The sequence below is a fragment of the Schistocerca cancellata genome, chromosome 6 (genome assembly GCF_023864275.1).
Source record: "Schistocerca cancellata isolate TAMUIC-IGC-003103 chromosome 6, iqSchCanc2.1, whole genome shotgun sequence".
Taxonomy (NCBI): Eukaryota; Metazoa; Arthropoda; class Insecta; order Orthoptera; family Acrididae; genus Schistocerca; species Schistocerca cancellata.
In genome coordinates this window covers 292,856,559-292,868,923 of record NC_064631.1, presented here as the reverse complement: position 1 = coordinate 292,868,923, position 12,365 = coordinate 292,856,559, and the positions used below count along the sequence as shown (strand labels likewise).

Sequence of the window (12,365 nt, the reverse complement as noted above, 5' to 3'; positions counted from 1 at the left end):
CAAAACCAGAACAGCTGTTAGCATGAGTGACATGAAAGTAGATGTCTTGGGTGTTGTGAAACAACTCAAATCACTTAAGAAAGGCAAGTCTTCCGGTCCAGGTGGTTTACCAATCAGGTTCCTTTCAGAGTATGCAGACACAATAGCGCATTTCGTAGCAATCATACACAACTGCTCACTTGATGGAAGGCCTGTTCCTAAAGACTGGAAAGTAGCACAGGTTACACCAATATTCAAGAAAGGAAATAGGAGTAACCCATTGAATTACAAACCCATATCACTGACCTCAATTTGCAGTAGGATTTTGGAGCACATACTGTACTCAAACATTATGAATCACCTTGAAGAAAATGACTTATTGATACATAACCAACACGGATTCAGAAAATATTGTTCTTGTGCAACACAATTAGCTCTTTATTCGCGTGAAGTAATAAGTGCTGTCGACGAGAGATCTCAGATCGATTCCATATTACTAGATTTCCAGAAGGCTTTTGATACTGTTCCTCGCAAGCAACTATTAATCAAATTAATGATATGAATATAATAGAGGGAAACATTCCACGTGGGAAAAATAGATATATTAAACAAATTACATGCATATGGAGTATTGTCTCAGTTGTGTGACTGGATTCGTGATTTCCTCTCGGAGAGGTCACAGTCGTAGTGATAGATGGTAAATCATCAAGTAGAACAGAAGTGATATCTGGCGCTCCGCAAGGTAGTGTCGTAGGCCCTCTGCTGTTCCTGATTTACATAAATGATCTAGGTGATAATCTGAGCAGCCCCCTTCAATTGTTTGCAGATGACGCTGTAATTTACTGTCTAATAAAATCATCAGACGATCAATTCCAATTATAAATGATCTAGAGAGAATTTCTGTGTGGTGTGAAAAGTGGCAATTGGCATTAAGCAGAGTAAAGTGTGAGGTCATCCACATGGGTACTAAAAGAAATCAGCTAAATTTTAGGTATACGATAAATCACACAAATCTAAGGGCTGTCAATATGACTAAATACCTAGGAATTACAATTACAAACAACTTAAAATAGAAAGACCACGTAGATAATATTGTGGGGTAGGAGAGACAGAACGCGCTTTGTTGGCAGAACAATTAGAAGATGCAACAAACCCACTAAAGAGACAGACTACATTACACTTGTCCGTCCGCTGCTGGAATATTGCTGCGCGGTGTGTGATCCTTACCAGGTAGGATTGACGGAGGACATCGAAAAAGTGCAAAGAAGGGCTGCTTGTTTCATGTTACTGTGCAGTAGAGGTGAGAGTGTCACTGATATGATACGCCAGTTGGGGTGGCAGTCACTGAAACAAAGGCGGTTTTCTTTGCGGAGAGATCTATTTACGAAATTTCAATCACCAACTTTATCTGCTGAATGTGAAAATATGTTGTTGTCACCCACCTACGTAGGGAGGAATGAGCATCGTAATAAAATCAGAGAAATTGGAGCTTGAACAGAAAGATTTTGGTATTCTTTTTTCCCCACGTGCCATTTGAGAGTGGAATGGTAGAGTAGTAGTATGAAAGTGGTTCGATGAACCGTCTGCCAGGCTCTTAAGTGTGAATTGCAGTGTAACCATGTAGATGTAGATGTAGTTGTCTATACAAACAGAACTCTCAAATCCTTGTCCATCGCTCACTTAGACTCCATGCCCTCTACACACAAAACAGGGCAAACAACCACAAAAACAAATGGTCTGTTCACTCACCAAGCTGAAACTTCCTGGCAGATGAAAACAGTGTGCCGGACCGAGACCCGAACTCGGGACCATTGCCTTTCGGGGGCAAGTGCTCTACCAACTGAGCTACCCAAGCACAACTCTCACCCTGTCCTCACAGCTTTAGTTCTGCCAGTACCTTGTCCTCCAGAATCTCATTCTGGAAACATCCCCCAGGCTGTGGCTAAGCCATGTCTCCGCAGTATCCTTTCTTTCAGGAGTGGTAGTTCTGCAAGGTTCGCAGGAGAGCTTCTGTAAAGTTTGGAAAGTAGGAGACGAGGTACTGGCAGAAGTAAAGCTGTGAGGACAGGGCGTGAGTCGTGCTTGGGTAGCTCAGTTGGTAGAGCACTTGCCCGCGAAAGGCAAAGGTCCCGAGTTCGAGTCTCGGTCCGGCACAGAGTTTTAATCTGCCAGGAAGTTTCATATCAGCACACACTCCACTGCAGAGTGAAAATCTCATTCTGGCACTCACCAAGCTGTGCGAAGGTCGACTGTGCTGGCACCAGCTGCCAGACAAGGCCCATAAGTACTTCAGACACCATTCTGTTGTGACTAGGGGTGAATGAGGCCATTGTGGTTTAGAGGTGTAGTAGTGGTGGTTTACGGCGGTGTTGGTGCTGGCGGCCAACTGTGACTAGGAAAACTCCGCTGCATGATACAAAATATTTTAATTTGAGTTACAATGTCAGAATTCTGTGCTGCCCCTGGATATGTCCTCTTCAGGCACATGGTTCACTGGTGGTGCCAATGTAAAGTCAGTGACACGTATGTCCCCTGAACTCTCATAGGCTTCCACCGTACTGGATTACAAGCTGCCAGACTGCACATAACTTTGGTATAATTGGAGGATATTTATAGTGGTTAATAGCACACTTGTACTGATGCATTGCATCCAGGCATGTTCAAATCAACAGCCCTGTTCTTCCATGGTGTGCAAATATGCCACAAGCTGACTTGTCGTTGCACATGCTTTCTGAAATGTCACCACGATTTTACACTGCAAGGCAGCTGTGCCGAGCCGCACAAACAGGCTTGTTTGTGAAACTGCATATCAGTGCATCTGTGCCTGCCAATTGCCTCACACACATCTGCAATGTAGCTGTTTTTAATTCAATAACACCTAAAGTTTAGTGACAGTGGTGCAATAAGATAGCATTGTGGTCATTCATCCTGTTAACCATGAAAGTACTCATTGTTGAAAAGGTGGTGCCATTCAGGACTGTCTTTTGTGTGTGGCAATACGATGAAGATACGTATAAAATGTTGTAGATCCATTACCATCTAAAGGGCAAGTAAAAATTTTGCTGAAAGTGCAAATCCCACAACAACATGCATTATATTAGTGCAGAGGAAGTGTGGAAAATTCTTTATATTTTTCACAGTGTTGTGAATTGCAATGAGACCTCAGTCTCACTGAGAATATGAGACACATTATGGAAAGACACCCGAACTCCATGTTGACTCTGTTATTGGAACACTAATGGAAATTGAAAGTTTTACACCATGAAGCACCAGTTCAATATTTATACCAGTTTGAGGAGAAATAGTATTAAATGATTGAACTTTCATTCCTTCATAACTGAGATCCATCATTATCAGGTTTGACCCCCAGGTCACAAATACACTTTTACATTGGTTGTAACGTGCAAGCAAACAACATCCATATGTCATCCTGTGGAGTTTCTTGCCAGTCCTGAAATATGTATGTCAATTCATGAAAATTGTTGGCTAAAGGCTAGTATGAAAGTATGTCTTCTCATTGCATCACAAATATGTTCTCTGTGTGCCAGATCAGGGGGCTGGGCCGGCCATTCAAAGACCGTACATCCCTCAGGTATTTGTGGTGCGAACTGCTGCACAGGGTCTTGCATTATTCTTTCAGAATATCCTGTTTGGTAACTGGGTTGTGAAGGATATGATGAGGGCGTATCATTCTTGCCACATGCTGACAGACATTCAGCCTCCCTTCAGCAATTACCATCTTAGTCCTGTTGTCATATCAGTTAGCTCTCCACACTGTAATTGTAGGAGATGGAGAGGTAAGACTTTTGAGAATAACTGATTCCGGTTACCTTACACCAGGTCATCTATGATCACCTTGGTGTTGATCTGACTGTGATAAGCAGAAAAAGGACTAATTGCTGAATACTACAAAATGCCACACGGTGTCCCAGTTAAGTCTACTTCTGCTCCCATGCTACTATTTGGTTGTCTGTGGTATGATGTTAGCAATAAACAACATATGGCAATTTGAGATCTCAACCCAGTTTCCAGTCTCAACAATTAATGGTGCCACTCTGCCTACCTCTGTCTGGAATTTGGCTGTTGTCACCTGTCTTCATCTGACCCAGTCGAAACATCCTTCAGTCTGCTTGAAAGGTTCACAGCCATTGCATCAGATGGTACTGTCTAAACTACAGAATATTTCCATCATGCAGCTGCTAGTCATCTTCAGGTGTGACTGTCACTAGATGCTGTGGCTCGCCAGTTTATGTTCTAGGTTACTAGAAAAGCGCAGGTTCCACTGGGGTGGGGGCTATAACATCATTATAGAGGACATTCATATCTAGAGCCACCCGCCATAGAAACAGGCTGTGGACTTCGAATGTGCATGCCACAGACCACAGCATACATGTGGGGGAAAGGCATTGGCACTGGGCTTAAATGTCCTGGCTTTGATTCCTAATCTGTGTCAACTCATTGCATTCATTTATCTGCAGCCAATAATGCCTTAGCACCGCCAATGCCTGTTCCCATGTTTCGTGAAGTTGAAAGTCTGTCTCTCTGTTAATTAGGTTGTGGGCTATATGTATGTCAGCTGCTTTTTTTAAATCATTGAATCGCAGTATGGAAGGTGGACAAAAGGCTCTTGTTCTCTGTGTATTGAGTGTGTGTTCAGCAGCAGCAAATTTATTTATTTATTTATTTTTTATTTTGCCGACCCAATCTGGCAATCTGGCTTGACATCTATGTTCATTGCATCTGTCTTCAGCAGTACAGCATGTCTGGCCAATGTAAGATTACCCACACTGGCACAGGATTTTATTTGTTCCTAGTCACGTTAGAGTTTGGTCATCTTTAGTAGAGTGCAGCATTATTTGGACTCGCACCAGAGGGCAGAAGACACATTTTATTTGATGTTTCTGGAACAGCCTGCTGATCTTAAGACACACCACCAACAGCAGGTATAAAAAGAATGCTTGTGGAGTTCACTGTTCCTTCTGGATACTCCTTAGGTTTAGTGCGTGTCCTGCAAATCTCCTTATTGGAATACATGCTTTAGACAAACACAGAGCTGAATGGCTAAACTCAGCTGATGAGCTCACTAGATTTGAGATAGCTTTACCTCTATTAACAAGGGCCTGTAGTATTCATCATTGGGATGGGTGGTGACAGCCCATAGCTGATGGCTCATAGAGACAAGTCAGTGTTTGTGCAAGTGTACAAAACATGCTATGAGCCAAGGAACTATCTTCTTTTCTATGAGCCACAACACCCAGAAACAGTGTCTCTACTTCCATAGTGAAGCAGATGTTCGAATGGAAGGAGTTTGGTCTTTTAAAAAAAGAAGGAAGCATTGCCGTTCCATGTGGCATTAACACAGATATGGTCCACATATCTCCAAAAGCATTTAGGTTTCAAACTCTTGACAAAAGTGCTTTGTCCTCAAAACCTTCCATAAAAAGCTTAACTACTGTGGGAGACAAAAGGCTACCCTTAGGAACACCACCAGTTTGCCAAAGTAATGGTCATTAAATAAAAAATGAATGAAGATAAGCAAATGTCCAAAAATGGTGTAAAATGTCCTCTTTTAGCTTAGCTTGTAGTGAATCCACCAGAGGTATGGGATTTCAAATTGGTAATGCATGGGAACCAACAATGGTAGCACTAAGGTATCATCAGCTGCAGGTAAAAAGATCAAAGCCAAGTCATTGAAGCCCTACACAGACACCTTGAACATGTGCTTACACTAGGGACTGTGGCTTGTGGCCAGGCTTTCCTGTGCTACATATGCAGAGTCCCTGGCCCATATCGCCAACAGGAGGCTCTTGATGTCGACGTCATCTGTTATGACCTTATAGCTCTGCCACTTGGCCTGTGCTTTCGTAGCAAACCAGTGCATAAACTAGTGCCCTCAGCAGCAAGCTACCGTAGCATCTGAAAATGACGAGCAGCTGCTTCACGGAAATATTGTGCAGTTTAGACTGTACCATCCAACACAGTGCCTGTCAATCTCTTTCAGTTAGTTATGTCATCATGAAAGCCTTAAACAGCACATCTTTCAATCTTCTCAAAGTCTAGACCTTCAGAAAGGATCCACTCTACAGTTTGGGCCTCATTCTTGTTCTTAATTCATCTCGTCACCACTCATTCTGCAGTTTTTGCACTCTAGGCAGTTGTATGTTTTCCCGTATGTTGCTCCCATGTCCCTCCGGCCAGTGTTTTGACCTATAGTAAAAATTGGAAGTATGGCGATAACAAGCATATGCCCATTCTTAATCTGTAGGAATGGCTTATTTCTGCATTGAAAATGCCAAGAAAAAGTTTGCAAAAGGATGAAATTTCAGTTGCTTTATCCTGCAGGCATGTTAATGCAGGAATATCGGTTTGTTATCGTTTGGCCAAGGTGTTTGTGTGTAGCACTTTTGATTTCCATTGTTGTGTACGATATACAGTGACACTCTATTCCAGGTGCTCAGTCTTCTCTTTTGCTATATATTTTATGCAAGTGAACTACTTTTATTATTGATTGGATTAGGTTCTCTGAAAAGTTTTTAATGGATGATGGGGATGAAATCAATTAGGGTGCAGCAATACAAACTTGTCCAGATTAATGAAAATTTATGCCAGCCTGGATCTCAAACCTGGTTTCTAGTTTTCTGCAAGCAGTTGCCTTAACTGCCATTGGCTTTGCCTCAGTGGTAACACAGGTTTCCACAAGCACTCTTAGGCTCGACTAGCACTCAGATGGTTGACCATTCAGCTCTGCCGAGTGCTGTGGGCAAGCGGGATGCACTTAGCCCTTATAAGGCCAATTGAAGAGCTACGTAACTGAGAAGTAGCAGTTCCAGTCACAAAAACTGACAACGGCCAGGAGAGTGGTGTGCTGACCACATGCCTCTCCATCCAGCGAGACAGCAGTCGGTCGGTACCATTGGGCCTCCAGAAGCCCTTTCGGGCAGAGTGTAGTTTAGTTTCGTGTATTTGCCTAAACTATTGAGCTACCTGAGCTCACCTCCAGGCCTGACTTAAGTTCATTGTCATTTCTGATTTTTGGGTAATAGTACCAGAAGCTCTTTCATGGGGTTAACATGGGAGTAACATGATGAGGGGAACAAATTGGATAGACAGCTTTGGCTTATATTGCCATTCAGTTGAATGAAATTCAGTGAAATGAAGTAACTGGAATCAGTGGAAATAGTTTTAAAGAAAGCAATGACAAAAATTGTGCATTGTATCCATGATATTGCATCTTCAGCTTTGTGACCAGCTGTCACTGATTTCATTTCAGTTACTCTCATTCATTAAAATACATTATACAGAACAGCCAGGTGAGGAAGTAGATGAATAAAGCTCAAAATTTAACTGAAAAATTGTTTGTTACAAAGATACAAGGTCTCTGCATAGGGGGAGGAAGAGTAATAACTACTCCAGTCTTTCAGTATTTAATCTTCAGTGCTTACTGAATACATATGAATCGATTTGGTAAGTCTGACTTCACCAAAGGTGAGTCAGATATAGGAAGTCATTCCCTATCACTGCCAGGAACAGAGAGTGCGAGCAGCCGTAGAGAGATGCGACAGGGAAATTTCTCATGATCAAAGCAGAAAGGTGACTCGTTGAGGATGAGTGTGCACTAAGATTGCTGCAGCATCCGTCTGTCAACATTGACACCCGAAGAGTCAATGCAGGTGGTGTGGCTCATTGACACCTGCGTACCTGTTATGGCTGGGCAGGGGGATCAAAAGGTGTTGGTTCACAAAAACCAATAGCAATAGGGTAGTCATGTTCCATGTTTTTGAGAAATCTGTACCTTGTGTAGTATTTCTTGTGGCATGTTAAGCTACTGTCCTCCACGGACTCCGTTTCATCAGTGGTGCTATTCCAATGTACCCCATGGGATATCATAGGTGGAAAACCTTCATATTGCCTAATGGTTGAGGCGACCCGTCACGAAAAGTGTGACATATGTTTCCAAGAGCTGATGTGGCTCAAATTTTCATTAGTCAGAATAATTGCTCATGGTTGTTAGTTACCACATTGTGTAATGTGTAAGCTTTTGTCATTGGGCATGAAATGGTCTGCCTGTTTCTCAAGACCTCTTGCATGCCATATTTGGGACATAAAAGGTTCATGCTTGAAGTTAGTAAATACTTTTTTAGCAGTGTATAACACCTTAATATATCCTCACTGATAATAGTTCTGAAGTTCAGCCTTGCTGTATTAAGTGATTTTTATTGTATGAAATATTATTTTCTGGCACTTATTTGTACACTGATTACTCCCAAACTTCAAAACTGTAGGAAAGTCTGTTCTTTTAAATTGCATAGATTATTTTGTGAGGATAACTCGGGTTAGTGGTTCATGGGTTCTGCCCCTTTTGTATTACTACAGATTCCCATTAAACATTTCAACAGATTAAAGGAAGTTCTGAGTGACATTTCTGTTTTGTGCCCGAGTAGTAAATGTAAAACTATGGATTCTTATACATTTTAATTGTTTGTTTGCAGGACAAAGAATCCAGTAAGAAGAAGAGCCGTAACAAAGAAGGTAGGTGTTTAATAATACATTCCTTAAATTTGAGGTAACTGAGAAGGTAGTGGTGCGAGACAACTTGGAATAGAGTACTTGAAAATATGATTTTAGAACTTCTTCTGAGTTGTAATTGACAGATTCTCATTAATAAAACAATGGAAAATCCAGGATGGAATGTAACAATATTGTGGAAAGGGTAGTTACAACTCACCTTATAGCAGAGATGCTGCGTCGCAGATAGGCACAACAGCAAGACTGACCGAAAGCTCATTTTTTGACAGTCTTTTTGTTATGCCTATCTGCAACTGAGCATCTTCACTATACTGAGTGTAGCAACTATGCTTTTCATAGTATTGTTAGATTCTTATTAGTGGTTGTCTTAAATGCAGAATATGAAAGGATAAACCTCCAGATATGGCATTTGTAGTGATATGGCAACTAATTAGAGGACTGCTACGGTCGCAGGTTCGAATCCTGCCTCGGGCATGGGTGTGTGTGATGTCCTTAGGTTAGTTAGGATTAAGTAGTTCTAAGTTCTAGGGGACTTATGACCTAAGCTGTTGAGTCCCATAGTGCTCAGAGCCATTTGAACTAATTAGGGTTGATATGATTCTTGAGCAGGAGACTAAAATCAAGTGTGTGAATGTTGAATAATGAATGGGGGGAGAGGCTGTTGATGGAATGATAAATTTGCAGGTCAATTTATATTAAAAAAATATTTACTGAATAAAGATGGGGGTCTGGTACTTAATCTCTCTCCTCTTCTTGCATATGAGTAAATATACATGCTAATTTAGACATTACAACTTCGTTGGAACAAAGAATTGAATGGTAGTTTAAATCCCACTGAATTGAGTGAAAAGATTTTGTTTCTGCAGGACCGTAATTTCATGATCATTTTGTTGTGAAATTAGTCACAGGGCTGTCTACAGTAGACACATGGACAGTCAAAGTTTTGACCTGTTGAAGAACAACATCCAGGGACCTTTTTTTCCTCCTTCTCAGAGAGCACTTTACAGCAGTTAATTAAGCTACTTACACTTCCAGTAAAAGTGAGAATATAAAAGATTAACATTTTTGAGACTGGGTTATGCAGTAGTGAGTTCTCTGAGGTTACAACGTAATGTATCACTTTTCAGAGGATACAATTAATCTTAAATTACAACACATGCACTCTTACCTGAGTTAGCAAATTCATCAATACCTTGTCATTTGCTTAAAGTAGTACATTCCAGTTTCTTGTGTTATATTCCATGGTTCTTCCTTCCTCTGACGGAACGCGTTGGAAGTGGGGGACCTGAAGAGTCATAAGGAAAACTGGAATGTAAAGTCTCCTAAAAGAAAATTATTGGAGTATTTTAAGTTGAGAATTTTGAAAGCTAATGTGGATTGTACTAAAGAAATTTTATGTTCAGGATAGCTTGGGGCGTACTGTGAAATGTAGCAACCTTCTAAATAATTCCATAATATCTGTAGCTAAGAAGGCCAGTTTCATTCACTCACAGAATATATTCATGTCTTCTTGTTTTTTTTCTCTTTCTTCTTTTTTCTCTCTTGTTTCATTTCTTCTGTTAAAGAAAAATAAAAGGCACTTCTGTAACTGAACAGAACCAGTTTTCATTGTGGAAAAAGAAAAAGTGTGACAAAAGACTTTAATAAAGGTGTTATCATTTATATTAGGCTGTATTAGGTCACAGAATATTTTATGAAACATAGTTACTAATTAAAACTTTGTCAGTCAGTTCTCTGTCTTTGCCCAAAAAAAGGATGGTGAGGGGGCCGGGGGGGGGGGGGGGGGGGCGAGATAGTGAGAATGATATATTAAATTCTTTGTAACCAACAGTTCTGCGCTGTGAAATTTTCAGTTCTGCAGGTATAACAAAAAATCTATGAAGAATAGATTCTCCAAAGTAAAACAAAAACTAAATGTTGCAACAAAATTTTCAATTTTATATGGGGAAGCTGATTCATAAACAATAGCAAACACTGGCATTCAGAGCAATGTGTTCCATCCCAAACAAGAGAGAGGAAGTTATTGAAGGAAATTGGGATTTTGGCATAAAACGTGGTGTAAGTCCCAAATTATGAGAGATAATGAGCACAAATTTTTGTCTTTTAGCCGACAATACTCTGTAGGAGACATAAGTACAATAAATATGTGTGATGTTTGTTGTCTGCGTCATTGTTTGAGTCTTTCTTTCTTTTGCCCTATGTAGAAGTTAATTTGGAAGCAAATGCTTCGTTCTGTATGCCCACCTGCCTCCAACTTAAAGATAGATTGGCATGTTGTTTGTAGCATATTTCGACCTCCATCTCCCTGCCCTCATCTCCATCACTATTTTTGTGAAACTTTGTAAAAATTACAAAACCCATAAACAAGCTTCTGTCTCCAAATGTAAGGGATTCCAACATACCTTCATTCGCGGTTATCTATGACAGTAGTGTCAGAGTTTACTATTGATACCCCATCTTCAGTTACAATTTTTTTTTAATTCAAAGTATTTCAGCATCGCAACCTCATTTGTGAGGACTAGAATTTTGGGCATCAAATCTGCTCCAGTTCATCACCTAGAAGTAAATGAATGACAAAGTTGTTAGTTTTATGTGAAAGGTTTCTCAGGTAAGAGTGAATGAACAGATAAATTATTATAAAGGGTTACCATCATTTGTCCGCAAAATGTTCATTTTCAGCTTTTGTGAAAAAGACCATTTTTGTACTTACAATGAAAATGATTAAACATATTTATGACTGCCACATGTCCCAAATGAAACCATATAGTTTTGGGAAATATAATTGGGTAGGTAAAAACAATCTGCTCCTCTAGTGGTGGCAGGAGAACACACACAAAAGTAATGGAAATATTCAATTTTCAGAGTTAGTGGCTCCCTCTGGCAGAAGAGTTGAAGGGAAAGGAAGAGGGATGAAAGAAAAGTATTGGCAATTGTTAGGAAATGGGGATTGTTACTGAAAAGTCACCAAGAATGCTGGGTAACTTTCCCCATTTCCTAAAGTTCACCAGTCCATTTCCTTCATCGCTCTTCCTTGCCCTTCAGGCTTTCTGCCAGATGAAGGAACTACTGTCGCCAGAAGCTTACACATTTCCATTTCTTTTATGTGTGTTTTCTTTTGCTGCCACCACTTGGTGAGTAGATTTTTTAATCTATCCTGTTATATTTCCAAGAATGTATGAAACTAGTAAAATGATACAACTTGTCTGTATGCTGCCACAAATGATGGGGAGGGGAGGGGGACTGAATGATTTTATTCTATTTTGTCTGTTTACTTTTGTCTGCAGTACCTTTTCTCCCTACAAAGACAATGATAAATATCATGGCCAAAACAAAAAACAGTCCACACATTGAATTAAAGAGTCTTAAATTGGTTCCAAAGGGAGTTTTATTCCTGCATTAAGCTGTTTGATGCATTCTCACCAAAAAATAAATATTAATATTTGAGGAAAGTTCTGGTACAATGTAAATACTTTCAGATTGAGTTGTCGATAAGCACACAAAAAAATGAAAACTCAACACTTCTGCTTTTCAGTGGGTGTCTCCTTTAATCTAAAAGTACACTCCTGGAAATTGAAATAAGAACACCGTGAATTCATTGTCCCAGGAAGGGGAAACTTTATTGACACATTCCTGGGGTCAGATACATCACATGATCACACTGACAGAACCACAGGCACATAGACACAGGCAACAGAGCATGCACAATGTCGGCACTAGTACAGTGTATATCCACCTTTCGCAGCAATGCAGGCTGCTATTCTCCCATGGAGACGATCGTAGAGATGCTGGATGTAGTCCTGTGGAACGGCTTGCCATGCCATTTCCACCTGGCGCCTCAGTTGGACCAGCGTTCGTGCTGG

At 40.6% G+C, this 12,365-nt stretch overlaps 1 protein-coding gene across 5 annotated transcripts in view; it reads left to right on the top strand.

Annotated features, from left to right (window-relative positions):
- LOC126088553 (uncharacterized) overlaps positions 1-12,365 on the top strand; it is a 525,775-nt gene that overhangs the window by 358,597 nt on the left and 154,813 nt on the right. For all 5 annotated transcript variants that reach the window (XM_049906736.1, XM_049906735.1, XM_049906738.1 and 2 more), the window contains one exon: positions 8,469-8,508. In XM_049906736.1, coding sequence (XP_049762693.1) covers positions 8,469-8,508 — 40 coding nt within the window. The remainder of the gene's footprint in view (positions 1-8,468; positions 8,509-12,365) is intronic.